General features: G+C 35.4%; 6 protein-coding genes across 8 annotated transcripts; 4 read left to right on the top strand and 2 right to left on the bottom strand.

Moving 5' to 3' along the window:
• Positions 1 to 536: 536 nt before the first annotated feature.
• On the bottom strand, positions 537 to 6,028 carry LOC110805175 (wall-associated receptor kinase-like 10). 3 transcript variants are annotated; one of them, XM_056843232.1, is made up of 4 exons: positions 5,890 to 6,028; positions 2,221 to 2,910; positions 2,039 to 2,119; positions 537 to 1,904 (listed from the first exon to the last, which is right to left on the bottom strand). In XM_056843232.1, exons 2-4 carry the CDS (start codon positions 2,756 to 2,758, stop codon positions 727 to 729), a joined length of 1,797 nt encoding a protein of 598 aa, XP_056699210.1. In that variant the 5' UTR covers positions 2,759 to 2,910; positions 5,890 to 6,028; the 3' UTR covers positions 537 to 726. The 3 variants fall into 3 exon arrangements, with proteins under 3 accessions (XP_056699210.1, XP_056699211.1, XP_021866476.1); XM_056843233.1 differs by having other exon boundaries at positions 5,840 to 5,971; XM_022010784.2 differs by lacking the exon at positions 5,890 to 6,028 and having other exon boundaries at positions 2,221 to 5,095.
• LOC110805184 (aquaporin NIP6-1) lies at positions 5,528 to 8,401 on the top strand. Its single transcript, XM_022010791.2, has 5 exons — positions 5,528 to 5,752; positions 5,947 to 6,171; positions 6,258 to 6,452; positions 7,455 to 7,516; positions 7,999 to 8,401. Exons 1-5 carry the CDS (start codon positions 5,528 to 5,530, stop codon positions 8,201 to 8,203), a joined length of 912 nt encoding a protein of 303 aa, XP_021866483.1. The 3' UTR covers positions 8,204 to 8,401.
• A 2,378-nt stretch (positions 8,402 to 10,779) lies between these two features.
• Positions 10,780 to 12,088, top strand: LOC110804551 (uncharacterized). Its single transcript, XM_022010159.2, has 3 exons — positions 10,780 to 11,146; positions 11,225 to 11,248; positions 11,519 to 12,088. Exons 1-3 carry the CDS (start codon positions 10,945 to 10,947, stop codon positions 11,818 to 11,820), a joined length of 528 nt encoding a protein of 175 aa, XP_021865851.2. The 5' UTR covers positions 10,780 to 10,944; the 3' UTR covers positions 11,821 to 12,088.
• A 1,444-nt stretch (positions 12,089 to 13,532) lies between these two features.
• LOC110805198 (Golgi SNAP receptor complex member 1-1) lies at positions 13,533 to 21,790 on the top strand. Its single transcript, XM_022010805.2, has 5 exons — positions 13,533 to 13,692; positions 14,170 to 14,397; positions 15,258 to 15,422; positions 20,445 to 20,558; positions 21,252 to 21,790. The coding sequence occupies exons 1-5, from the start codon at positions 13,654 to 13,656 to the stop codon at positions 21,363 to 21,365; spliced, it is 660 nt and encodes a 219-aa protein (XP_021866497.1). The 5' UTR covers positions 13,533 to 13,653; the 3' UTR covers positions 21,366 to 21,790.
• Positions 21,791 to 23,155: 1,365 nt separating this feature from the next.
• Positions 23,156 to 24,863, bottom strand: LOC110805206 (uncharacterized protein At2g39795, mitochondrial). Its single transcript, XM_022010812.2, has 3 exons — positions 24,498 to 24,863; positions 23,784 to 24,118; positions 23,156 to 23,436 (listed from the first exon to the last, which is right to left on the bottom strand). Exons 1-3 carry the CDS (start codon positions 24,744 to 24,746, stop codon positions 23,277 to 23,279), a joined length of 744 nt encoding a protein of 247 aa, XP_021866504.2. The 5' UTR covers positions 24,747 to 24,863; the 3' UTR covers positions 23,156 to 23,276.
• A 1,302-nt stretch (positions 24,864 to 26,165) lies between these two features.
• LOC110805219 (deSI-like protein At4g17486) lies at positions 26,166 to 27,626 on the top strand. The gene is made up of 3 exons (XM_022010827.2): positions 26,166 to 26,608; positions 26,936 to 27,223; positions 27,313 to 27,626. The coding sequence occupies exons 1-3, from the start codon at positions 26,437 to 26,439 to the stop codon at positions 27,480 to 27,482; spliced, it is 630 nt and encodes a 209-aa protein (XP_021866519.1). The 5' UTR covers positions 26,166 to 26,436; the 3' UTR covers positions 27,483 to 27,626.
• The last annotated feature ends 9 nt before the right edge of the window (positions 27,627 to 27,635 follow it).

Here is a 27,635-nt window from a genome sequence, read left to right as displayed (position 1 = left end):
TAATATTCAGTATTCAGTATTCAGTATTGGGTATTGGGGTATTGAGAATTGAGTACTGAGTATTGAGTATGTATGTTAAATAAGGTTAATGTAAAGAGACGGTCCAATTGTAATCAGAAATAGGGTAGATCAGGTGTCAATTAACTATTTATATGGGTGTCACTGGAACCTACCCTTTCTTCCACGTTGCAAAATTCAGATAAACATCTACTCCAAATTAATACAATACAATATACATTGCCTCTCTGAAAAGTATACTCCCTCCGTCCCTTAATACTCGCACCGGTGTGGAGTTTAAGACATTTAAATTGACTTATTAAATTAATGGGTGTTAGTTGATAGTGGGGTATTTTTTAATATAATTAGTGAGAAATGTGTAAGGGGTGGGGGAGTGGTGAGTGTGGGGTGTGGATTTTTAAATGATTTTTTGTAAGGAGTAGGGGTGTAGGTGGGGTAGTAGGTAAGTGTGAGAAATAATATAATATTAATAAAGATTTTCTTTTATAGAAGCGGTGCAGGTATTAAGGGACGGCCCGAAAAGGAAAACGATTCGAGTATTAAGGGACGGAGGGAGTAAACAAATACATGAAAATTGCTTCTAACACTGTACTTTGATGGGCTATAATCCCAAGTATACAAAAAAAAAGAAAAAAACATATTTGGGCCGGGCCGGGCCGGGCTAGGCCATGAATGATTGGTCTTGTTTAAAGTATAGATTGAATTGAATTATACAGAGTTGGTTGAGTAAAATGTAGTTGAATCCGTATAATGTTCATCATTCAAAATCTTCCCCATTTCCATAATCAAATCAGGATTATTATGACTTCCCTTGAAAGTTAATTGCTCAAATATATTGAATGATCTGATTCCCTCTACTGCACATGATACTTCTTTCATGGTAGGCCTTTGCTTACCACTCAAATTCATGCATCGCTTTGCCAGATTTGCTGCCACTCTTACTTGTTCTTCCCTTGCTTCTTCTTGTACAACTTGTACATCTAGAATTTGATCTAAATTATTACTTTCAAAATGGAATAAGAATTCATTTGCCAACCCTTTCCATACTCCGGATTCATCCTTAGAGACGGGCGCCATGCCTGTTAAAAGTTCAGCCAGAACAACTCCAAAACTATAAACATCACTCTTTTCTGTGTATTGGTTTGACTGGAAGTATTCAGGATCCATATAACCAAACGTACCCTGCACACGAGTCGTTAAGTGAGTTTGATCGATCATCATGCTCCTTGAAGTACCGAAATCTGATAGTTTAGCTCGATATTTGTTGTCCAAAAGTATATTTGTGGACTTGATATCTCTGTGATAAATAGGTGTAGTTGATGATGAATGTAAGTAAGCAAGAGCTCCTGCTATTTCTGAAGCAATTTGCAAACGCATCTTCCAAGTAATCTGGAAATCTTGATTAGGATTGTGGTGGATATGCTTAGCAAGTGTCCCATTTGGTACAAACTCATAAACTAGTAAAGGAACTTGTGTCTCTAAGCAACATCCTAGTAGTTTAACAACATTTCTATGGTTGATTTGAGAGAGAATAACGACCTCGTTAATAAAATGATCTGACTTGACCTTGTTATTAGGCTTCTTAATAGCCACAACTCTGCCATCGAGCAACATCCCTTTGTAAACTGTACCTTGACCTCCATGCCCAAGAATTCTGTTGTTGTTGAAATTGTCCGTAGCTTTCTCCAATTCACGGGCTGTAAATGTAAACACTCTTGTACTCTCTATAACACCACCTTCAGAGATCATCTGCTGCTGTAAAAGTAGGCCACCATTTCTTTTAAAGAATTTACTTCTTTGCTCAATTTGCCTCCATCTCTTTACTAGACGGTACAAGCCATACCCAAGAACAAGCAACGTCACTGACCCCAATACTATGTTCAGCGCTGTAAACATATTAACATGAACTTGATTATTTACAAGTATTACTACTCTAAAGTACTGACAATGTATGTATATGTATGTATGTAATAACTATTAACTAATGTATGTAGGCTTGCTATATTATCTAGCTTGTTACCTAGAATTGGTGCTGAAGTTATCCTCAAGGACCTCTTTTTACAGTTGAGAGATGAATGGTTGATGCCCTCTTTGCATGGATCTAAAAAACTATCAAATTAGAAATGAAAATCACACGAAAATAATACAGGGAAAGGGAAGGGTGAACAAAGAAAAAGAAAAAGATTGTAATATAATTATTACCTCGGCAACCATTAGGGATGTATGGATTTCCTTGAAAGCCTTGATTGCAGGTACAAATATTCACACATTGAACTTCATCATAATAACCACAAAAGGATTTACAAGAGAAATCACTATCACTGTGGTTACTACTAGTGTCAGAAATTCCTTGAGGTAATGCCGGGGGCATCCAGTGCCATAGAGTGGGAACAAGATCATCCCTTGCTAGTCTTTCAATCTCATTCTCATTCTCATTCTCCAGCGTTAACGACCTCTCTATTAACGCAAACTCTACACAAGTATTATTGTTAGTATCAACGTAATTATTTCTCAAAGCCATCTGATAATAATCAACCCCCAAGTATTGCTCATCTACTGATATCAAGCAACATCCAACTCCATCACAACTACTACTGCTGTCTGCAGTTTTCCCTTTGCAAACTGAAGAACATCCTGCAACCGTATTTCCCTTTCGATTCATTAATATAGCAACTGCTGGACAACCCTTCACCATTAAATGATTTCCTGAAGTTGACATCATATAAGGGCTGCTATCCATGTCATTTACGACTTCTTTTTGTGCACTACATATCTTTTGCCATTCAGTTGCAACTTCTATTCTTAGATCAGTTATATCACACTTACTACTTGAACAACTTGTTATGTTCAAAACTTCCACGCCGAATGAACTCAGTATTGGTCTTTCAGGACCTGGAGAAGACGAATTGCAATTAATTTCGTACCATGGATCGTAGTAACAATCTGTACCTATGCCAAATGGAAATGGAATTATAATGGTTGAATTTCTACAGCTTTGCTGACAACCAGCCTTTGCCATAGACATTGACATTGTTCTTGTAGGGACAACAGATGCTACGATTAGCGTTGCCACTACCCAGAATACTGAGGCACAGCGATACGATTTGAGTACAGAAGTCATTGTTTTTTAGTAGATGAATTCAAGATGATGGTGATGTGTTTACACTTTACCGAGAGGTTTGCAGATGACAGCTTTGTGGTGTTTGAACAAGGTTTTAAGATGGGATTTGTTGTTGTTGAGTTCACACTAATGCTTTCTTATTCCAATCCACACCTACCATTCCACTACATGGGGCTGTTTCCCTGTTATTTCTAACTCTGCTGTTTTCAACTTTGATGTGTTTTTGTTTTCAACTACTACGGACTGTCAGTGGGATTTGTGACTTGTATAAATATAAGTATATTATAGCTTGGACTTTTCTGTGCGTTGTCTACTTGGTAACTCTCAAATTCACAATTAGAGTTAGTCAACATAAATACATGTATGCTCCCTACAACTTTGAAAACTAAGAATGCATGTCAACTTTGAAAAATATTGCTCGTATTGACTTTCAGAATTTCAAAATATTCTTCATTCAAATCTTAACACTCGGATTCAATCAATGGCAATATAGCAGACCCTTTAACACTCTCTGGAGTTTATAAGAAAATCGGCTAAATTGCCATTTACGAGGCCAAGTAAATGGTTCTAAGCATCCAATAAGCCTCTCGGAGATCCATGGGGTGTATATGGCAAGCGACCCGGACCACTAAACTATTTGTTTTCTGAAAATGTCCAAATTTGCCACCGAGTTTTTACCAAATGTGGAGATATTGGGTCATGATCTCGGAATCTCCTAAAATTTTGGGAAATGTTCCCCATTATCCTATAACGAAGTTAGGTAAAAAAAAAACCCAACTTATAGGTCCCTTAAAGCATCGGAATAGCCAAAATTCCGCAACACGCATTTTTGCCAAAAGTCGGCTCACATAGTTACACCAATTTGTATCCCTATTTTAGAAACATCCTCAACAACCTTCAAAATTTTGACACCTATAAACCTATTTGAAGTGGGCACTAAAAATAAACCCAAAGAATAAACCACAAACATCCTCTTATAGTTTTAATCATCCTCATACTCTTCAGTTGATTGCAAAAGCATTTTCCAACTGAAGCAACAATCTATATTTCATTTTTTATTGCTGAAGCGGGTTCTAAAATCTGAATCCAACTCAACTATAGGAGAAAGTTAGGAAGACAAAGGAAAAAGACATTTGGCCAAATTAAAAGATACTACCTCCGTTTCAGAAAGTTATTTACGCTTTGAAAAATGTGTCCAAAGTAAAAAACTTTGACCGTAAATTCTCCCAATTATATACATCAAAACGTTACATGTAAGATCTTGTTAGATTGGTCTCGGGATGTATTTTCAGAATATCAAATTTTTATAAATTTTTCACATACGAAATTGGATATATTTGTAGTTAAATATTGCATTGGAGTCCGTGCAAATAGTAACTGTAAAGATTTTTTTGAAACGGAGGTAGTAGCAAAGAATAAGATAAGCATACCATTACCATACTCAAACTTGTCCAGTCACATTAAAATACTTTAATTATTCAAGTGTGCAGTTATGTTGACCTTTGTTTGTGCCATCATTTAGCTTATAGATCATGAGATGTGGACCATGTAGTACTATACCATTATTTGACCTCACTTACAAACGTTTAGCTCTACCACTATCAATCACCACTTTGTTTTATCAAGAGAATTTCCAGTAATTCATTTCTATCAAACTCGTGGATATTAAATTTAGAGAGTCTTCAAACTTCAATATCACTTATCAACTACCACACGATTAATAAAATAATAATAATAAGACTCTAAAAACACAAAACTCCTATCAAAGGCAAGGGGTAAATTTGTGGCATGAAGTGAACAATAACTAGAAAGGCATCTCCTCTGCACCTTTGATCAAGTACTTCGTATTTAAAAGGAAGTAACAAAGATTCCTCAGATCTCATTTCATAGGCCATGTGATATCCATTTCAATCAAACAACTCCATTCCAATCCCAAAAATCAGATAATGTTGTCGTGACAACTAATTGAGCAAAACCAGTGAGTGTTCTCCATGATTGCAGGGGAGCAATCATATACATTAGGAATTTTAAAGTGACAATAAACATCATGATTAATATCTCCAAGGTTTAAAGCTCCTTTAAAAGAAATGGAAAAACAGTCTTGTAATTGTCCTACCACCATCTTGTCCATTACTCCAAAAGACGTCCTTCTTTTGGTTCCTTCCATTTCATCCACTAACTTGTTTTCATTCTTTTCATAACTTCATCATAGTCTAAGAGATTCCTCCCTAAGTCAACCTTACAAAGCACTCCTACGTTAAAGATACTGCTATAAGTGCTACATATATACACTGGGAATCATAAAACTCAGCATTTAAAAAACCATTACAAGTGCAAGTACTCACAAACCTAAGCCAAGCTAAGCTAAGCTCAGCCATTTTACAAAAAATGGATACTGAAGACCAGGCTTCTACGCCTTCAACCCCAGTTACCCCTGGAGGTCCTCTCTTTGGAGATTTTGAGGCAAATAGACCTAAAAAGAAGTCTCTGTCTCTTCTCAGCAGAGGGTCCAAGTGTTTCACTGTCGACACTTGTCCGGATGAGGAGGGGGGATTGCCTGCTGTGACCTGCAGCATTACAATGCCCCCTCCCCCTGTTCCTCTTGCAAAGAAGGTAATCTAGGACTTCTTAAGTAGAGACTAGAGACGGACAGGTTTTCTAAAAATCATTAACAAGGGAATTATGTTAAAGAGGAAATACCTGAAATAAGAAAAAAGAAAAAAGCAGATAGGACTTTCAATTGGCAGAACCTTATTTTTTTCACTTTGTTGTCCTTGCATCTGACTGATATTTGCCAACTTAACCAGGTGGTGGCAGAGTTTGTTGGCACCCTTATACTTGTTTGTGCTGGGGCAGCCACCGCTATTGTGAATCAGAAGATGCAAGGATCGGAGACGCTTATCGGTCTTGCTGCCTCCAGTGGCCTTGCAGTCATGATCATCATACTCTCTACAGGTCACATCTCTGGTGCCCATCTCAATCCATCTATCACCATTGCCTTTGCAGCTCTGAGACATTTTCCGTGGACCCAAGTAAGTAACTAAAACTATGATCCTCAATCTACATTAATTATAACACATACATGATTCACTAATCATTCTCTTTATTAAAATTATAGGTGCCACTATACATTGGAGCACAAATGTTAGCATCTTTATGTGCTGCATTTATTCTCAAGGGGGTTTTCCACCCCATTATGGGTGGTGGAGTAACTGTTCCTTCAGTGAATTATGGTCAAGCTTTTGCTCTAGAGTTCATAATTGCCTTCAACCTCATGTTTGTCGTCACTGCAGTAGCCACCGACACAAGAGCTGTAAGAATCATGAGTCCTTTATTTAAGCCTCAAGAATAATCAGGCTTTCCCTTACATTCCCTCCTCTTTTTTGTAACCAAATAAAAAAGTGGGCAAAGTAGGAGAGAGATGATGGGTAGGTGTAATTACTGTAGAAAAGGGCTAAAATGGTAAAATATAATTGCAAAAAATAGAATAAAATACAAGTGGGTAGAACAAAAAAAACACCATTTTTGGAAAGTGGGTAGATTAAAGAAAAAAGGGGGAGGGGGGAGTACTACGAAATGAGATAATGAGGGGAAAATAAAATCTGAAATAGAATCAACAATCAAAGAAAATGAATAAATTCACATCAGCAAACTCCAATCAGTTCTACACAAGGAGAAAAACTGGGGGACCTGCCAAGTTGTCATGTGCAAATTAAGTTCACTGTTAGGTCTTTCTAAACTATGAAGTATGAACACTAAGGCGTAACAACATGTTTTATGAAATTAAAAATTATTACTATGTACAACTCCCTCTGTTTCAAACAAATGTTTATTTTGGAATTGGTGATTCAGAATGTTTTGAGTCACAAGTTGATGTAGGCAAATTATTTTTGGAGTAGAAAGCGTAGACTAGTAGTATACTGTCAAAGGTACAATAAAGAAAGGACAAACCATAAGCTTAATTTTACAATTGGCACCTAGAAACCACATTGGAACTAACAACAAACAGATTCATCAATCATAAATGGCTCGATGCAAATAGTCATGTACGATAATCAACAATGTAATACAGAAAACTGACTTCTAAATATCAACTACAGTCACTGTTAATTGACCCAAAAGAAAAAGTCACTCAGTTCTTTGCATACAATGAATTACTTCATACATAATTGATGCTGGTGCACCATAAGAAATGAGGGTGTTTCCTAGGTCCTCACCTTGCTCCATATTCATTAGGTGGGAAAACAGGGATGATCAATGGAATCTAATTACACAAGAGAGCCAAGACAACTAAAATGTTTATGACGTCCTGCAGGTGGGAGAACTTGCTGGAATTGCTGTAGGGGCAACTGTCATGCTCAACATACTCATAGCCGGGTATGCACTACTACCTCTAAATATTTGTCCATTTTTAGCAATTTATTCACGATTCCTCGTCAGACTGATTAACTCATAGAGCAGTATTACACTTAACAATAAAGTCAGAGAATTGATATCTTCAGTAGTACTTAGCAAAGAAAGGTTTGGGAATAATTCTATTTATTCAAATTTTGTTTCAACTTTCATGTTTCAGCATTTACATACATACAAGAATGACATAATTGACAAACACAATACTGAGTAGAATATAATTCCATAATGACCATCTCAAATTCTCAATCCCAAGATCAGCTGTCATGGGCCTCATGGCATTTGATTCCAATAATAAACGGAAAGAAAAAGGTTTAGAATAGACTGACCGCAAACAGTGTGTTATGCAAGGACAATTGAATCCCTTAAATGAAAGTGAGATAGTTACAAAATGAACAGAAAGCAAACAACTGCAAGTTACCTAACTTCTACTTTACTTTCTGCCATAGGCCTGCTACAGGAGGTTCAATGAACCCAGTAAGGACACTGGGGCCAGCCATTGCTACAAACAACTATAAAGGCATATGGATTTACTTTACCGCCCCATTTTTTGGGGCACTCTGTGGAGCAGGTGTCTATTCTGCTATTAAGCTGCCAGAGGAAGACGAAGATGCCCTCAAGCAGCCTTCGGCAGCAGCTAGCTTCAGGAGGTGAATTATTCAGAACAGTCAATGGTGCTTTTCTGTGAACAAAATTACAACTTGCATCTAGTAGCTATTGCACTGTACAGGTACAAATGTCAATCACCAAAGAGTGAGAGTTATGTGTGGAATGAGAGTTAACCTTTCTACAGTTGATAGGAAGTTTGTACATTTCTGTTTGTGCAATATCAAGATAAATTAAGACTGCCAAGCAATGATGTATTGCCTCTCTTATGAAAATTGGACTATACACTTGCAGAAAAATACACACATAAAATAGAGGAGCAAATTCACCAGTTGTAAAATGGAAAAGTTCGTTAAAAAAGGCAAGGCAAGTGAAAACCCTTTAAGGGAAGTAGGCAACATCAGATGGTTCACAAAATAAGTAACAAGATTACAGACTAACCTGCATGACTGGAACTTCTGAAAAGCAGGTCGTCAGCATGGTCAGCAACTACACCTCTTCAACCGATCAATATTCATTGGAGGATCCATAACGAAGTGTACTGAGACCCCATAGGGCCATACTAACTGCAAATCTGTCCATCTATTTTGTACCTATGCATGAAAGTAGATCAATCAATTAAAAGCCACCAGAAGCAGAGAATGCTAGTATGATTTTTAAACCCACGTAGAGAGGACACCAATTACAACCTAGAAAAAGGGCATAAGGAAGTCTGTTAAAAAAAGGCAATGGGAACTACTGAAGAAAGCCACTCAGAAATAAATTTGCTGGCCATGGAATCCACCAGCTAATACCAGAGAACAGATTCACAACCTAGAAAAAGACAACTAGAAACCAAAAAGAAAAAACACCACCCCTTACAAAGGACTAGGAAAATGTGTTTTACAGTAATATTGAGTGTTTGCAAATGTAAATTTGTTAAATGAAGAACAAATAAATTAACAAGCCCAAATACATATCTGATGAAAAGATCTGATGAGAAGAGTGTAAAGCAGCAGTTGTAACTATGAATTAGCCTTGTAAATCCACACACAGCCACACAGTTAATCATGCTAAAATGTAGAGTAAAGACCAGCCATATTGTTTGCAGTTTGCACAACGCCACAAAGGGATGCGATTGGCAACAGTGACAAGAATCTGAAACGGCTTGCCATTTCGACAAGCTCCTGCACTTTTGAGTTCAAATTGTGTTGATTGGTAAAGCTTAGGCATCAATTTTATCTGATTTAAGATACATAATACATAGTTGGATTACTGAGTAGTTGTGGTGGTCACTCTTGTCTATTGTCATCAATCATCATCCAAGTTATCAATAACTGCAATTCTCCAAAACAAACTACAAAAGTTGGCACATTTTTAATTTGCTCCTGGTATCCAACCCGTTTAATGGTAGACCAAAATCAGAAATCAGGCACTAATGTTTTGGCAAGTGACTTGATTCCAGGTCAAGACACTAATGTTTGTTCCTTATTTCTAGCATTTGAAGGAAAATGTAGCCCTGCACTATCATATTCTCATGCAACAAAAAGAAATCAAGATTCCATAAAACCAAGTAATCCAATCAAGGAAAATGAACAAGCATATTAAAACTTGAAAACATTAAAATTCATCAGTAAGAATACACATTCAGTTCAATATGCTATAACAACCTAGAATACTTTAAAAAAAAAGTGTATTACAGTATGAACTCTTGAGAGATAAAGCACCCTGAGAAAGAGAGGGCAATAAATATAGGATTCGAAGAAAGAAATATGGAGAATAAAGACAACCTGAGAGACGACGCGTCAATCAAACGAGAGAAAGAGGTGGTTTCGGATAATCGAATTTGGAATTGGGAGAGATGAATTTGATTATAGAAACAAGGAAACAAGCAATTAAGACCCCCAGGATATCGGCGGAGGCGTCTTTGGCGGAGGCTCCGGAAGAACGGAAAAATCCTAAGTAATCGGAAAATTCTTTGGCGGCGCCGGCAAGTAGAGAGAGAGAAGAAGCGATGAAGAGGGAGCGTCTACGGACAAAGTGGAAAGGAGTTCGGGAGATAAGGAGAGTAAACACAACTGTTAGGGAGAAGCAGAAGATGACGTGGTAAACCTTGTCTGTGGATGTCCATAAATCTTCTCTCTTCTCCATTGACATCATTGTTGGAACTGGGAAGACAAATCAAACAAAGGATTAACTCTAACTTCACAAAGGCCCCCCTCCAAAATTATCTTTTCTATATGGATATGTTTTAAAAGTAATCATGTGAACTTGCGCACGAATTATTTCGATTGATTTAGAAAGATGTGAAAATATCAAAAATTACTGTTTGTATCAAGCTAAAAGCGGTGGGATGCGAGATGTTGTTTAGGGGTAGAATAATAATTGTTTTGATTGTAATAATTACGTATTTTCTTTGAATATGTAATATGTACGCCTATTTTATCATCGTAGATGTCGTATCGCTTATTGTTAATGATATTGTTCTTCCCCGTAAAAAAAGACATATTAATCTTTACAAAATAAATTTTGACATGTTATTAAGGTTGTAGGTAAAATATACCCTTAAACGTTGGTTTTTCTCGAATTAATCAAAAATAGAATTGTGTTTTAGAAGAATAAATTAAAGTTGTTATGGGAGAAAATATTGATAGATTGTAACTACCTCCGATTTGTTTCCTCAACTATAGGTAATTAGTAACTGATTTTGACAAAAACAAACACCAAATAGAAAGAATTCTTCAATTTCATGCATCATACAAAATTTTAAAAAGAGAATTGAGAGAGAAAACAAAAATCGATCGCAGAAGATGATATCATTATCAAGAAATTCAGGAAATTGTGTTAGGAATAGTTTGGTAGGATTTGGAATTGCATTAACAGTTTTAATAATTGGTCTAAGTTTATATTGGAAGGGTTCCAAATTAGGACATCATCCTTCTTATTCTTCTAATTGCTCACCTTGTATTTGTGACTGCCCACCTCCTTTATCCATCCTTAACATTGCTCCTGGTATATATTCTCTCTCTCTTACCTTGTTTCGCTCAATTTAATTTTCACAATTTATTAATTCAGTTTTTTCTCATACAGGTTTTGTCAACCTTTCAATTGAAGGTAATACTAACTCTTTATTATTATTATTATTATTATTATTATTATTATTATTATTATTATTATTATTATTATAAGCTTAACAAGCTACAAAGATCAAGTGAACTACAAGAAGTTGGAGGGGAGCCGAGATACAATCTGGGCCCCCACTCCTCTAGCTATGGCGAACCCGATCCTGCTGAAAATGTATTATTATTATTATTATTATTATTATTATTATTAATTTTGATAATAGGTAGTTTTAATAAGTAATTTGTGATGGGGAATGAATAGATTGTGGTAAAAGTGATCCAGAGCTCGAGACGGAGATGGAAAAACAATATGCAGAGCTTCTAATGGAGGAGTTGAAGTTACATGAGGCAGTTGCGCAACAACAAATTCGTCACATGAATGCAACATACAGAGAGGCACGAAGAGTAGCTTCTCAGTATCAACATGAAGCTGAAAAATGTACCATTGCGATTGAAACATGCGAAGAAGCTCGAGAACGTGCTGAGGCACTCATACGTCGAGAGATGAAACTTGCCTTCTTGTGGCAACAACGAGCTCATTCAATGGGTTGGCAAGGAGAATGATCCAATATCTTTACTTTTTTTTTTAATACCAATTTCAACATACACATTTTTCTTCTTTTTAGTCGATAACTGCTCATTCTGTACTATTTTTTTTTTTTTTATAAGAGTACCACCGTCTCCATCTTTTTTTGCTCTTTATGTTTGTTATTTTACACGCGTGTTAACGACTAATTAATGTGCATTGACATTCCTCTATTTTTTTTATTTAAACAAGACAAATTACGTTTATTTATAATGTTTTCACTTTTATCATAACTTTTATCGCAATGGAAAAGTTGAGATTAAATTTGATGAATTTTGAGTTATTTTGATTGTGAAAAAAATGTTGTTTCCCCCCCCCCGAATGACCCACATATATAAATTACAAATGGGAAGGTATGACCCACTGAGAATATTACCTATGACTTATTGTACATATACAAAAGTCTTATTCATCGGGGAAAAGCTCAATGGTAAACTTGTTGTTAAAGGTATTGGCAAGCTGCAAATATTATCCCAAAAGTACATGTATAACCAAGGTTAAAGTGCACGTCTAGTAACATTAATGATATGTGTATTATAGGTTTCAGGTCCGAATCCCTTATTTGTAATTTATATTGCTCTTTTGTCTCATTTGCACCAAAAATAGTGCACGTCTAGTGATCTACAATTATTCAATTTATAAAATCGAGAATAGTTAACTTACCTAATTACCTATAATATAAGAGAATCAGAGATGATACACAATGTTTTTAAACTATCATTATAAATATAACTTCTATTACTTACTATATACTAAAAGAGACACCAGGAATGACACGTGTCAATTCCTGGTGCGATTTTTTCCCGCCAAAAATCCTTTCCTAAAAAAAAAATTACTTTATTCTATTTTTATTTTCTCTCATTTTATATAAATTTTTATAAATAGAAAAAATTATAGGATTATTAAATAGGACATTATTAAACAATTTTGGTAATATTTAGTCACATCTTCATATTAATAATAATATTTTGTTCATATTAAGCATATCAAATATTTAATTCGATCAAAATCATCATATTAAACATATAAAATATATAATACGTAATAGAGCGGAAATTGTATATTATATGATAAAATGAGTACATTCGAGTTTTATTAATTACGCAATAGATTTAAGGGATAAATATTTCAGTTAAAAAAGATAGTCAATTAATAATTTTCAGATAACCGTGCGTGCACGGGACCTAATCTAGTACTAGTATCGAACAATACTTAACTCCAGACTTATGCTACTCCGTATAAAACGATTGGTGTTAATAAATGACTCAAATGGATGCAAACTAGCTTAGTTGATAAAGTCTTGAGAGGGTGGTACCCAAAATCTGAGATCGAATCTCGTTTACATCATTTGTCACTTTTCCCTTGTGGCTTTCTCTACACCAAAATAATATAAAATAAATAATTCCTAATCGTAAAAAGGTTCATATACAATTAGCTATATGGGATTATGGGTGGGTCAGGACGCCGATTTGCTTAGAGTGTTAGACAGGTGTATAGAGCAATGACCCAATGAACCTTTGAACTCTTGAAAGTTTTTTTTTTTTTTGGGTGTTAGCAACCGGTTCACCCTTAGGGCTTATTCATTATTGTTGCAAGGGATCGAACACCGGTTCTCCCTACCAAGTTCAGCCCCAATGACCTATGAACTCTCGGTACTCTTGAAAGTTTGTAGTTGCGTCAAACACACTTGACGTAAACAAGTGGGGGAAATTGAGTCAAATATTTTGATCGTAACAATTAACAATTTCCTTTCTCCTCCTTTTTGTCACCGACGATCCAATCTTTCCCCTGATCTGCATTCTTCTTCCACCATGGATGTTCCTAGCTCCTGGGACGCCCTTAGAAAACAGGTTTGCTTCCTCTTTCTTTTCTTTGATAATATCGGTAATTAGGTATTACTCAGAGCTCATTTGGGTGACTACTGTTTCAATTGTGATGCTGTGGTCAATTCATTGGATTTTTTTTTGTTGAATTTCACTGTTTTTAGGCAATTTCGTGATTTGAACTTTAGGGTTATACCAATTTATGTGAAGGGTGTGGAAATTGACATGATCTAATGCTAAATTTTTAAATTGAATTCAACGTTTTAAGCAGTATGAAGAATTTTGGAAACCTAAAACGGTGATTCTCTTAGGATGACCAGTATATAACCATTAGGGAGTATCAACTTTGTTGCTGCGCTGTTTCTGATTCAACAAACTATATTCATTCTTCATTCTGTGAATATCGCGTCATATCTTTTTTCGAATGTCCCATTTATTTAGTTAGTCTTGAGACTTGAAATGCCAAATGCTTGATAACTTGGTGCAATTATTTCACAAATTTAGGCTAGGAACCTTGAAGCACAGTTGGATGAACAGATGAATTCATACCGCAAACTGGTTGCTACTAAAGTCGAATCTACAGATAACAACCTTGAGTTTGGAGTAGAACAATTATTAAAGCAACTTGATCTCGTTAACAATCAAATGCGAGCATGGGTGTCATCTGGAGGCTCAGAGATGGTTTCTCATACCTTAACCCGACACCAAGAGATCCTTCAAGATTTAACTCAGGTATGCTGGATCCGCATGTCACCTCTTCAGCCACATAGTTGATGAGAGTTTAACATCTCCTAACTGAACTGCTATGCATGATCTTTTCCTTATGCTGTTAAAATTATCTTATATATGTATAAACTATCCCCCCCACCCCCCCTAAAGGCTCGGAGAAGAAAGAAAGAAAGAAAGAAAAAAAAAAGGTAAACAATTAGCGTAGAATTAAAATTGTGGAGATATAAATTTAAATTGTAGAGATATATGTCTGTATAGATGTTGATTCTGAACTACTTATTAGAGCCTGCAAAATATTCAGCATCCTGTGGAATTTTTCCTTCTTCATCAATGCGTAAGACAATATTGAAGGTTTTTGCCTCAAAAGAAGAAATAAATTACTGAGTTCAATCATCCTTGTTTGACTATATGGTGTGTACCTTGCACATCGATACGTCCCTTTGTATCCAAAAGGAAATGTATATTTATGGAAGTTAGAAATGGAAAAAAGAAGTTGAATCTGTTGTTAGTGAGTTTGTAAAGTTTGTAGGCACATTCAACATAAATTTACACAATTTTTACCTTGCAAAGTTGTTAATTTTAACAGAATTCTCTCCAGCAGAAACTGGTGTTATGTTTTTTCATGGATAATGAGTACTTGAACACTATGCTTGATTGCATGTCGTATGTCATTAGTCTAGTGATTCTAATGTGTATATTTTTATGATTTCAGATTATTTACAAGTAGGAATAACTTCTTTTGTTTATTGTGATTCTCAACCTCACATTCCAGTAATTGTTGCACTGTTTGTTGTAACTCGTCGCTTTTTAGGTGTCCATTAACTTTTTGATCTAACTTGATGTTTGACATGGTTGAAGTGCAGGAGTTTTATCGGCTCCGGTCTAGTCTCAGAGCTAAGCAAGAACATGCGTCACTGCTACAAGACTTTAGGGAATTTGATCGGAGCAGGCTAGACTTAGAAGAAGGAGGGTCAGGGGAGCAATCTTTGCTGAAAGAGCATGCAACTATCAGCAGGAACACAGGGCAGGTATTAGATAAATATTGTTTTTCACTTGTCGTATCACGTTTTCTTATGTATTGAGTGAGTGGATTCATTCATTTATCACTTTTAAACCTTCAATTCCATCCATGAGGAGCTGATGTGGATTTATTTTCTTTTATCCTTCATTTTTACAACATCTTTTACAGTGGTTTAGTTGTATATTTTACAGTTGTTCCATAACCATTCTTGTTATATAGCGCTACAAAAAGGTTCTGATTGTTTACAGATGTCTTTGAAACTGCTAAGAAAAAGGGTCTTTTACAGCACTGTAAGATTACCACTTTAGTATGTCTCTACGGTGCATATGTCATTAGATGATTTACAGTTGTGAGTATGGTGATTTTAGACCTACAGCAGATAGTGGGGATTTTAAATAAATAAATTTATTTGTGTCTCTTGAACCACCATAAAAAGGAATGTTTTACAGTAGTTACGTGCCTTACGGCATACCCTGCTTTTAATACCCTAGACGGCCAGATTGCTATAAATTGTACGGCAGATTTTACTGGTTTATGTCCTACAGGCTGTTTTTAATGCTGGCAGCGGTTAGTATGGTATTGTTGTAACACGTCCCACTAGTTTTTACTTTTCATACTTGAGTGATGAAGATACCGGCTTAAGGAATAAAACTCTGTAGAATTACTGCTATTTGTACCTTTTCTTTCCCCAGTCTAGGATATATTTTGAGTAGTATATAAGGACGGGCGTTTCATGTTTGTTATGGGATTCACGGAATCACGGGACTGATTGATGGTTGGGAGTGAGTTCTTTTTCATCTAATTTGGAATTATTTTCCCCTTTTATGTCAACTATTGTTCTTGGTTTCCATCTTGAATTTCATCCCCCCTAACACCCTGTTTATCAGGGACTCTGGTACAGTGTGCTTCAAATTTCAGTTCACAGCCAAGTGAGAATGAGTGCACTTGAGATTTTCCAACCACTAACCTGAATATTATCCTTCTACACCACCTCTCTTGACCTGGAGATCTTTGTTTCGTTCATATTTAGTGCTGCTGCACAGCTGAAATTATGAGTTACCTCTTTCCACTGAGATTATGAGTCCAATATGAAATGCTTATGGTCTTCTGACCATTACTTTTGCTTTATCTAAATTCTAGTGCCTCTTCTTAGACTACAGCTGCATACGTTGTATGATGAAAGGTTGGGACATGTGTAGCATCACGATACACGAGTCTGGTTAACAGTGGGACTAGTTGTGACCCATTCTCATTAGCAACACATCTCATGGAACTGGTGGAAGTGTGGAATCTTAAGAAGTCTTGATGGACCATACTTAGCTCCTTTAACTCTATGGTGAAAATTTCTTAGCCTGAATAAACTTTTCTAAACATTGGCAGAGATTGGAGTTTTTCTTTTGTGTTAAACCAGATTCATGGAAGTAGCAAGTGCGTTTATGTGTCATCAGTAATGTTTTGATGTGTGCAACCAATAACCCTTACTTTTTTCGTTTACAAGTCGAAGCTCTTGCTATTTTGTGGAGCCTCAGGCCAAAGTTCCTACGTTTAGTTGAGCCTTGTCAGGAGACGCAACAGCTATGGCCTTGCTTGGATTTCCGTGTACAAAGGTGTAATGAAAATAATAGAGGTGTGTTAGAGAGGGTATAAGTCCGATCTTCCTCTGATGCGGTTGACAATTGAAGGGTTTCCATTGATGATAATAGACATCTTAGTACTCTACTTAACATTTTCATATAGTTGTGGCAGCTGTTGTACTTTTCTATCATGAGTTGGAGATTATGAAGTATGAACACTTAACAGGGGGGAGAGAGAGAGATCAGTATTCCTGATATTATATTCCACTCATTCTCTGTATGCAATCTGTTAGTAGTAGTTAGTTAAGGAGTGTTATACACCAGAAAGAGTAGCATATAAGCATTATATTAAGTCAAAATGGGTAATTTCTAGTTTTTCCAGCCATTAGCCAAATATAACGGAATAATACTCTCGTATCCCTGATAACTGATAAGAGATTCCACTCACATCCTCTTTTAAGTCTTTATGCAATCTATTAGTAATAGTTTGTATACCAGGAGCCGGGAGTGATTTACACCAGAAAAGTGCAGTATGTAAGCATTATCTTAAGACAATGGCTTCTTTTCTAGTTTTCTCAGCCATTAGCCAAATGGAATGGGATTATACTCTTGTGCTCCTACTCTGGCTATTTACTTTGACTAAATAACGTCATAGATTTGTATTTTCAAGCATGATTTCTATTCAATCTCGAAATCTGTAATGTTGAAGTTAGGTTATATGCAACTATACAAGGCGGATGACATACATTTGTCATATAAACAATTTTCTCATTATTTGAGGAAGAAGAGTATGGCATTTTATCATACGAGTCGACAAATTTACAATTTACGTTTGTCATTTGGAAGGAATACGCATTGTTACTGAAATGAAATCAGCTCTAGCAAACACCATGCAGTTTGGCAGAAGGTCATGAACTTGTTGCAGGTTAGGAAAAGGAAAGGGGATCCGAGACCAATGAATTGGGTAAAGGTGTAGGGGAGGGAAGGGTAATTGTTATGGATGTAATCTGCGTTATAGAGGACTTTATACTATTGTTTATGAGAAAATTAGTTGCTTAATCTTTTTTCCCTTTGTTGAAGATGAAACTTTACATGTATGGAGTATATTTTCTCACCCCCCCCCCCCTCCCCCTTCCTTGAGCCAAAATCACCTACCTCCTTGTAGGGTGGAAAATGGAAGATAAGAGAAGATAAAAGGTTTACCTGGGTTATCCTCATCGGAGTTACTCTCTGAATTCTGTTACTCTGCTTAGTTCTTATACAGCTTTATATCGTTTTTCTCATTTGATGCCATTTTGAACCAGATAAGAGCATTTTATACTTGGTGAGTTTAAAGTTCAGTGTATTTTCATACTATTACTTCTTCTTAAAGGTCTCCATTTACAGCTAATTGTGTTGATATTTCTTATGAGAATTGAAGTACCTACTAGTTCTGAACTTCTGATAAGTTAAGATGCTGCTATAGCTGCATAATTCCACGCTCTTCTCACTTCATATCTACTTTTTTTTTGACATTGTTAATCAATATCTACTTCTCTAGTGCTTGGCATATTTTTTTATCATTTATTGTGAGATGAAATCATATCAGATAAGCATGTTAGCATATAAAGTTGTACATAGACAATTAGATATAACTATAGTTAGAAGTCTGCATCCTTAGTTTGATCATGTTAAAAGTTTGCACCCTGTAAGAAAAATTATTGTTCAAGTGTATACTCAGGTCATGGTTCTCTCAACAACCAAAAGTTCTCTTTTATTTTGACTTTGAGTGTTATCAAGAACTCAAGAAGATTAAGATAAACAGATATTAACTGACAAGTTTTTTTCTTTTAACAATGTATAGAGATATAATGATAACTGATAAGTAGGACGATCAAATGAAACATATGATTTTCTTAAAACAAAGAGAGTAAATTTTAGTCTTGATAATACTTTAGGGTACTTCTAAGAGGTTTATTGTGAATGTAATGGGTGAAAACTCAGGAAAGAATTGGCCAATGTTGGAGACAACATACTTTGTTGTTACTGCATGATCTAGGATGAAAATAATAGCCAGGACTAATTTTCTATGGCAGGGCGACAGTAGGATTTAGTTGTTCATCTTTGGGCCTTGCCTGGTTGACACGTGTAATGAATTTGGTACCTGCCATTTCCAGAGAAAAACAATGGGTGTGACAAACTGACAATACAACCACCTTCCAATAAGTTGTTTTGGTTATATACCTGCCAGGGGCCTTGGTGAAGATTGGGGTGGGTGATGTGACCAGTCTTCGTTACCTAAGGATTGTTACTTCTTAGCTATGTATTCTGAATGGGGTCTGGATAAGAATTTTGATTAGGTAACAGCCTTTGATGGTCAAGTGACTCAAATCTCCACCGGGAAACTTAAGTGGTTTTAGTAATTTGTTTTATTGAGCTGTTACGCTTCATGTTGACGCCAACGAATTGGCCAAATTTGAGAATTACCCTACATTACACCCAATGGTGCTGAAAACTAGAAACAACGGTCAATACTCTAGGGGTCATTCTGCTTGAAAGTAGAATAAATCTTGTTTCACCAACTACTATGCTAGTTTATACTCCCTCCGTCCCAAAATTATAGTCTTGTTTGACTAAAAACACAGATTATAAGATAAGTGGAATATAGTGTGTGGGAAATTAAAATATAGTATATTGATGATGAAAAAGTAGAATATAGTACATGTAAACAGGAATAGGCGAAGGGGAATATAGTACATGGGGAGGTTTTCAATGCTTTTTTTTGTTTTGTGGTCCTAAATTAGGGTGACAGGGAAGTATTTTATGTTCAAATAAGGAAACAAAACTATAATTATGGGACGCCTGATTTAGAATACAATACTATAATTTTAATTTTGGGACGGAGGGAGTAGGATTTAGTGGAATATGTTTACTTTGTCATGTAGTTAAAATGTTGTTTCCTATGCTCTTAGAGAGGATTCCATTTGTCATAATGAAGTTTTATTTTTATTAGCATACAGTACATATAACTACCTTTTCGGTGGGTAGATATCGTAGAACAAAGCAAAAGCCCTTAAAATGTTCAAATTTGTACCCAGTTTAGCCCCCCTCTTAGACTGAACTTCCATAAAGAAACTGGCAAGAGTTTGCACTACTTAACTGGATATTTCTGAGTGAAACAAATGCTCATAAATGTAAACAAGCTCTCAATCAAACTCTTGCGTAATAAGCAACCAGCTTTAAATGGCGCAGTTATAGCTGTAAGCCTGTAATAGTCTGAGCTGAGGTAAATGAGAAGAAAAGGAAGGTCCCAAGCTGACAAATGAGCAACTTAAGGAAAAGTTTTCTTCAAAAATTTAGGATATTGGGTATTCTCAGTTTTAGATGCTTTATTCTTTTTGGTAAAATCTCTAATTCCCTTTTCCTCTTTGCTTCATAGATTTGGAATAGCTTATAATTATTCCACTGATTCGCAGATGGATTCTGTTATTTCTCAAGCACAATCTACCCTTGGAACACTTGTACTTCAGCGTTCAACTTTTGGAGGCATCAATTCGAAGATCAGTAATGTTAGCAGTCGTCTTCCAACGGTACGTACTACGATAATTGATCTTGGAATAACTTTCCTTTTCGTAGATATTCAAATTCATGAGTCATGGAGTTTTTGTTGATAAAATTATTTCCAGCATTAACGGCCCGTTTGATAGCCGTAATAAATGGTGGCAATGAGAATAAATCTAAGAATAAATCTACGTGTTATTTGACAAGAAAAATAACAGCATAATGTCCATGGTAATTAAACTTATCTCAAACATGGTGTTTGTCTTCATAAAGTTGCATTCCCACCCAATATCACTCTCCCAAATTGTAATGGAAATTTATGAAGAAAAAGAGATAATTTTGAGTGAACTATCATTACCATGAGAATAAATGTTGATTTTCCTTACAAATTTACATACAACTTCATTCCCATTAACACTATTTATGACCGGCTACCAAACGAGGAGTAAAGGTAAAAATGAGGCGGGTGAATGGGTTAATATTGATTCGCATGTTAAAGCTGCTTGATATTGGTAGATATTGATTCAGGTGAGACTTGGTTAAAAAAAAAAATAGACCATAAGAAAAGCAGTAAGAAACACCATAAGATGGTTATTGTCGGTGTTGTACTGTTGTGGGTCCGTTTAGGTCCTAATATCCACCAACTAATATAATAGATAACTCACATCTTTTTTGATGTGCAATTGTACATTACTCGTATAATGTATGTGACAATGCTGCAGGTGAATCAAATTCTTGCATCTATAAAGAGGAAAAAGTCGATGGACACTATCATACTTTCGCTTATTGCATCTGTATGCACATTCCTCATATTGATATACTGGCTGACCAAGTAAGGGGAACTTGATTGGATATTCTTTGTGGAGACACAATGGTTTCTCCTGCTTTACTTTACCTTCTACTTAGCTGGTATCTGCAAGTTTCGGGGACAGGAAAAGCCAAAATGAGCATGAGGACTAGGAATGAAGTTAATGAGATTGATAACAGCATTTGTCGGGGGCTATTCTTTCTTGTATAGTCGGTATAGGAAGTTGTGTGTGACTGTGAACTTATAGGGTTGTACCTTTTCTTAATACTGTGTATGCTACGGTGACACGGGGTGGCACGTTGCAGACATTGAATCCCACCTTGCATTTCGGAAGGGTGATCTGTTTTTTTGGTTTACATTGAAAGGTGAATTTTCGTGTACTTTAAGTAGTCAATTTGTATGCGTGTGATTTTGACAAGAGGTTAAAAATATAACATAATCATGTTAGCAGCAGGTGATTTGGTAGGTTATTAGTTAGAATTTTGGTGAACCACGACAGAATAGCAGGCTATTGTACAACGGGGTATGTGTCGTAATGTCGTATATCAAGTTTGCCATTATAATTCGGATCCAGGACTCCAGCATCTAGACATCTAGTAGTTCTGGAACAAGGTTCATGTACGTAGTATGTGTGGAGAGTGGAGTGGATCTTGACACAAATTGTTATAGCACTCCGATGTCCGATTCCAGGCACCTAGTTTACTTGTTATCTAAGACTCTGAATCTCTGATTATGATTTTATTTTAATAAAAGAAAAAAAAGAAAAAAAAAAGGGATGTGATTTATCAAAGATAGACAATGAAATGTAGGAACTTCACTATTAAAACAAACTAAAGGAGCATGTGGAACAAACCTTCAAGTTGTACTCAATCATGTAGGAGTAAGTTGTAATTGAAATTGGAGTAGTTAAGAAGTCAAGATTATATTGGTTAATCCCCAATCATGTGCATATATCAACATCAAGGCAATCAAGTTTTTTTTTTGTATGAAAGAGAATCTAATATACTTCCTCCGTTCCGGAAATATCGCACCATGGTTGACTATTACTCTTCTAACCATTACTTTGACTCTTAATATCTCAAATCGTGTGCAAGTAAAAATTAAAAAAAAATATTTAGAAAATATTTATCGATACGAATCTAACATTACCTCACATGACTAAAACTTTCGTACGTACGAATCTCAACAAATGGCCAAAGTCGTTGTGTGAATAGTGTAAAAAACAAATGGTGCGATATTTCCGAAACGGAGGAAGTATTATATAACGATATGGCTTTACGGACAAAATCATAGATGTTGAGTATTAGACACCGAAGACCGGCCTAAATTAAGTACGGAGTAGTCCGTAAATAATAATACTTGGTATTAGGAAGATATCATATGTGCACAAAGTTTCAGTACTGAAATTGTTATAGCGAAATTGGGCTCAAGCCCAAGACACGCAATGGATAAGATACCAAAAAAATCCATGAAAACTTTAGAGCCACACGGCCCACACCCACATGCTCCGTAGACAAGACAGACTTATTATGCCAATAAATATGTGTCAATATATGCCAATAATACGTGTCAAGTGAAGTTGACCATCATATTAATTCATACTTCCTTCCTCCGTTCTTATTTACATACAATTGAGTTTTTGACAGTATTCACACAAGCTCATTTGACTTTGTTTTGTGATTTATACTTAAGAAAAAATATAGTCGTATGGATCTTATTAGATTCTTCTCAATGAATATTATTTAAATATCAATTTTTTATAATTTTTTCTTATTAATAATCGAAGATATTAATGTTTGAAATCATGCATTGCAAACGTGCTTAAATAATTGTGTCATTTAAAAAAGAATAGGGAAGTATATCAAGTATTCAAGTGACCAGCAGCAGCAAATACATGATACAGATACATGTAGTGAGTTATGTAGAGTATTGAAACATGCTACTTCTCCATCATTGACTTTACAGTTTTCATCCAACGAATGTATTCAGCCTTCTCTTTATAGTTTACATACTTGTGCAAGAAACTGCAAAGTGAATCGTCTATCTGCCTTTCTTCCAAGAATTCATAAAGTGAATCTTGCAGCTCATCATCTAACTCCCTACCAACCACAAACATATTTAATAACAAAATTTAGCTCTGAAAAACTCATCAAAACAAGTACTTCCTCGTCTTTTAATACTCGCAACGTTTGGACTTTTCACGTATGTCAATGCACAACTTTGATAATTTATATATTAAGTTCTCTTTAATCAAAAAAATATGAAAAGTTGATATTTTGAAAATACACATTGAGACGAATCTCTAACAACATCCCACGTGACTATGTTTTATGTTATAAATAAAACACGAACAAATAAATAGTGTAAAAAATGCAAACGTTGAGAGTATTAAAAGACGGATGAAGTATCAAAACTCAAAACAAGCATCAAAAAGTTTGATGAATACCTGTATTTAGGACCGGTATAAGGTTGGTGTGGCACCTTAGCTTGCTCACGTACAAAAAGTTTAGAGATGGATATATTGTCGGGCCAAGCTGAGCAGATAAACTCCAGGACTTTGTTAGAATTGTTCTTGAAAATACTAACTACCATAGTTATATGAAATTGAACCTCTTGGCCTGGCAAACCCTTTTTCTCACCCTCATTAGGAACAGGGACTGACCCATTAAACATACTCACTTCTATTTTAATCACTTCTTTCTCTCCATATTCTTTTTCTAAGCTTATCCATTGCTCCCCTGCCCTCTCATCTACTTTGAATCCATTGATTTCTGAACCTGGCTGCCAAATTTATTTCAAAATCAATCTCATTTGAACCCAATTTCAAATAAAAACTAAAACAAATCAAACCTGCTGGAGTGGGGAATGATCAAGTTCATAGCGAATCTCATTGTACCCAATTTCAAATAAAAACTAAAACAAATCAAACCTGCTGGAGTGGGGAATGATCAAGTTCATAGCGAATCTCATTGTACCCAATTTCAAATAAAAACTAAAATAAATTAAACCTGCTGGAGTGGGGAATGATCAAGTTCATAGCGAATCTCATTGTACCCAATTTCAAATAAAAACTAAAACAAATCAAACCTGCTGGAGTGGGGAATGATCAAGTTCATAGCGAATCTCATTGTACCCAATTTCAAATAAAAACAAATCAAACCTGCTGGAGTGGGGAATGATCAAGTTCATATCGAATCTCATTGCGGAGAAGGCGCAACGTGTTGTCATCAATGGTCGACTTTCTCATTCGGTTGACATAACTGATATTTCTTCTTATTTGCGATTGAGAAGAGAGAAAGGGAGCGACAGAAGTTGATATCGGGTGTTGAAACTGACGATACGAAACTATTTTCTTGGTTTGAAACATAATTCCTTTGCCGAGTAATCGTAATTGATTTGCACGACCCATTTAAGTATGCTCTGCAAACTGCAATTGGGGGTTTTCTGGGATTTCTGTGGTTTTTCTGGGGTTTCTGGGGTTTAGGGTTCAACAATACAAGAGAGACATACTTGGATTGATTTGGTAGGAAGAAATAAGATATTGGGCCGACTATATTTTTACTTTGCTCCTTTTTAGAATCCTAGTCAGTTAGTCCAGTAGCTTGCCCATTCAATTCGCTACTCATTATGTGACTCATGTCATGTCAGAACGGGTCAAGTAAAGATGAACTAGGCTGGATCGAACTTTGGGCCGAGTCCACGTCAGGCCCATATTGTATCGTGATGGGCTGCTTAAAAGTTCAAAGTAGGGCCCAAGCCCGGCCTAATCCCATGAGCTTTCATGTCGAGTCGTTGTGTCTGAGGCTACTTTTACTAAATTTAGCGTGTTTTGTCGTGTCGTGCCTTGTCGTGCTTTTTCAGAAAAATTAAGACACATTCCCGGCCCACGCCTCAGACTTAGTGCCCGTGTCGGGCTATGCTTTTTTCGTGTCAGGCTTCGGGCCTGCTCGACCCACACCATCGTTATGTTTTCTGGTCACTTTGATTTTTGTCGGATTATATTAGTACTAGATTTATGCCCGTGCGATGCACGGGATTTTATACATGTTAATTGAGATTTAAATTTCATGATGATTAAATTTTGTCTCTCTATACGCACTTTATCTTATACTCTTAAATACGAAATATATCTTATCCTAAAGTATGATTTATTTTTTAATTAAAATTTTCTTTTGAATTCCCGTCAAAAAAATTCAAATAAAAATTGTTTTAGTTGTATTACATATTGACCTTATAACTTAAAACTATATCTTTATCTCAAACTTATTTTTATATCTTTGCCAAAAGTATGTCTATCAAGTTAAAATTTTATCTCATTGTAAATGTATCTTAGAACTAATTAATTCTTCTAATATCTATCTCGCACTCTTTTTTGTTCAAGCAAAAAGAAGTATACTTCTTACTTTAAAATACCTTCTAAAGAGTCTTATTTGAAAATGTAATTTGAGCTTTGTCTAAAGATCTAACAAAATAAAATCATGAATTTCAGAATAGTTTTAGCTAACTTAAGTAAAAAGTTATTATCTGAAAAACAGATAACATTTACATATATAAGCTTAACTTTTAAGCATTTTGAGTTAACTTTACTCCGGTGTACAATATTTATTATACACCCATTGTAAATAAGAATTTGTGATCTATAGAATATTATACTATTACTATATTAGTAAGTAGTAACCAGTGTTTCTTAATCTTGTATATAGAATACTCCGTATTAGTATCCCCCACTACCAGTCTACCACTAGGGACCATTATGAGTGTAAGTTACTTTTGTCTGATGAACTGAATATTTTAAAATTTAAAAGTTTAAACAAAAAGAAGATCAAGACAATTAAAAAGCTGTAACCAACCCTCCGGCTCTTCCTCCATGTGTCTTCTAGCTGTAGAGAGATGCATTTAGTATAACTAAAAAAACGAGAGATCCAATAAAAACTTAAACCCCCAAAAACCAAAACCCAAAGAAAAGTGTGCCATGATAGAATTTTAGATAAAAAAAAAAACTTTCTGGGTGCAACCATGAAAGAAGAAATTAAGGAGGTTAATATGTAATGTTTAAAGTAATAGATTAGATCTGGAATGTTTGTAATTGTAGTCGTCTGATGTTGATGATGATGATGTTGTGTAGGAAGAATACTAGTGTTGATGTTGCTGGTTCTGGTTCTGGTTCTGGTTCAGGTTCAATCCCTGTTTATCTCAATGTCTACGATATAACTCCTTTCAATGGTTACGCTTATTGGCTCGGACTTGGGGTCTACCACTCTGGCGTACAAGGTATTATTATTATTAATTATATCGATCCCTGTTTAATTAATACTACCTCCGTTTCAGAAAGTTTTTTACGCTTTGGAAAATGTGTCCAAAGTATAAAAACTTTGACCGTAAATTCTCACAATTATATACATCAAAACGTTACATGTAAGATATTGTTAGATTGGTTCCGGGATGTATATCAAATTTTTATAATTTTTTCACATACGAAATGGAATATTATTAGTAGTTAAATATTGCATTTGAGTCCGTGCAAATAGTACTGTAAAGATCTTTTTGAAACGGAGGTAGTAAGTAATTCTAATTGATTTGATTTTACATTGTTGTTAGTTCACGGAGTTGAGTATGCATTTGGAGCTCACGAGTATCCCTCGACTGGGATTTTCGAGGGGGAACCCAAGAAATGCGATGGATTTATATTTAGGAAGGCGATATTGTTAGGGTGGACAGAGTTTGGAGCAGATGATGTCAGGAAACTTATGGAAGAACTTGCATTGGAGTATAAAGGGAATGCTTATAACTTAATTACTAAGAATTGCAACCATTTCTGTAATCATGCTTCCGTCAAGCTTACTGGGAATCACATCCCAAGTTGGGTCAATCGCCTCGCTCGAATAGGTAATTTTAATTCTTAATTATGCATATTAATCATATTCATATTTGTTAAAAATAATTAATTTAAATAAAATCAATGCAATGCAATGCAGGAATTTTATGCAATTGTGTCATTCCTGAGACTGTAACGACCACCAGAATCCAGCAAAGGAGAAAAGAAGACCACAAAAAACAAGTTATCACAACATCATCAAATTCTAATACTTCTTTATCATCATCCCCTTCGGAAACCATAACAAAATCAGTCACACCACATTCATAATTTGATATTATCATATTACAAAATCTGTCTTGTCCTACATTACTTATTACTGATTAGTATTACTCAGTTTTCATTTCAAGGTAAGGTTGCTTGTATTTGTACAAATTCAAGTTTTAAGTTTTTCTAGTTTTACCGTTGATCATATTTTCTTTG

Source organism: Spinacia oleracea, chromosome 4 (genome assembly GCF_020520425.1).
Source record: "Spinacia oleracea cultivar Varoflay chromosome 4, BTI_SOV_V1, whole genome shotgun sequence".
Lineage (NCBI taxonomy): Eukaryota > Viridiplantae > Streptophyta > Magnoliopsida > Caryophyllales > Amaranthaceae > Spinacia > Spinacia oleracea.
The sequence above is the reverse complement of the archived record's forward strand: the minus strand, read 5'-3'. Positions and strand labels throughout refer to the sequence as shown.

Bases quoted from the DNA above. Each gene is read 5' to 3' on its own strand.
- LOC110805175 (XM_022010784.2), bottom strand. From the start codon at position 3,139: ATGACTTCTGTACTCAAATCGTATCGCTGTGCCTCAGTATTCTGGGTA. The intron at 2,120-2,220 runs GTAATAATTATA...ATAGTTTTTTAG, and splicing joins CATCCCTAATGGTTGCCGAG to ATCCATGCAAAGAGGGCATC. The intron at 1,905-2,038 runs GTAACAAGCTAG...ATATGTTTACAG, and splicing joins AACTTCAGCACCAATTCTAG to CGCTGAACATAGTATTGGGG.
- LOC110805184 (XM_022010791.2), top strand. From the start codon at position 5,528: ATGGATACTGAAGACCAGGCTTCTACGCCTTCAACCCCAGTTACCCCT. The intron at 5,753-5,946 runs GTAATCTAGGAC...CAACTTAACCAG, and splicing joins CTGTTCCTCTTGCAAAGAAG to GTGGTGGCAGAGTTTGTTGG. The intron at 7,517-7,998 runs GTATGCACTACT...TTTCTGCCATAG, and splicing joins CTCAACATACTCATAGCCGG to GCCTGCTACAGGAGGTTCAA.
- LOC110804551 (XM_022010159.2), top strand. From the start codon at position 10,945: ATGATATCATTATCAAGAAATTCAGGAAATTGTGTTAGGAATAGTTTG. The intron at 11,147-11,224 runs GTATATATTCTC...TTTCTCATACAG, and splicing joins CATCCTTAACATTGCTCCTG to GTTTTGTCAACCTTTCAATT. The intron at 11,249-11,518 runs GTAATACTAACT...GGGAATGAATAG, and splicing joins TGTCAACCTTTCAATTGAAG to ATTGTGGTAAAAGTGATCCA.
- LOC110805198 (XM_022010805.2), top strand. From the start codon at position 13,654: ATGGATGTTCCTAGCTCCTGGGACGCCCTTAGAAAACAG. The intron at 14,398-15,257 runs GTATGCTGGATC...GTTGAAGTGCAG, and splicing joins TCCTTCAAGATTTAACTCAG to GAGTTTTATCGGCTCCGGTC. The intron at 20,559-21,251 runs GTACGTACTACG...ACAATGCTGCAG, and splicing joins TTAGCAGTCGTCTTCCAACG to GTGAATCAAATTCTTGCATC.
- LOC110805206 (XM_022010812.2), bottom strand. From the start codon at position 24,746: ATGGGTCGTGCAAATCAATTACGATTACTCGGCAAAGGAATTATGTTT. The intron at 24,119-24,497 runs GTTTGATTTGTT...TAAATTTGGCAG, and splicing joins ATCATTCCCCACTCCAGCAG to CCAGGTTCAGAAATCAATGG. The intron at 23,437-23,783 runs GTATTCATCAAA...TGTGGTTGGTAG, and splicing joins TATACCGGTCCTAAATACAG to GGAGTTAGATGATGAGCTGC.
- LOC110805219 (XM_022010827.2), top strand. From the start codon at position 26,437: ATGTTGATGATGATGATGTTGTGTAGGAAGAATACTAGTGTTGATGTT. The intron at 26,609-26,935 runs GTATTATTATTA...CATTGTTGTTAG, and splicing joins CTACCACTCTGGCGTACAAG to TTCACGGAGTTGAGTATGCA. The intron at 27,224-27,312 runs GTAATTTTAATT...AATGCAATGCAG, and splicing joins CAATCGCCTCGCTCGAATAG to GAATTTTATGCAATTGTGTC.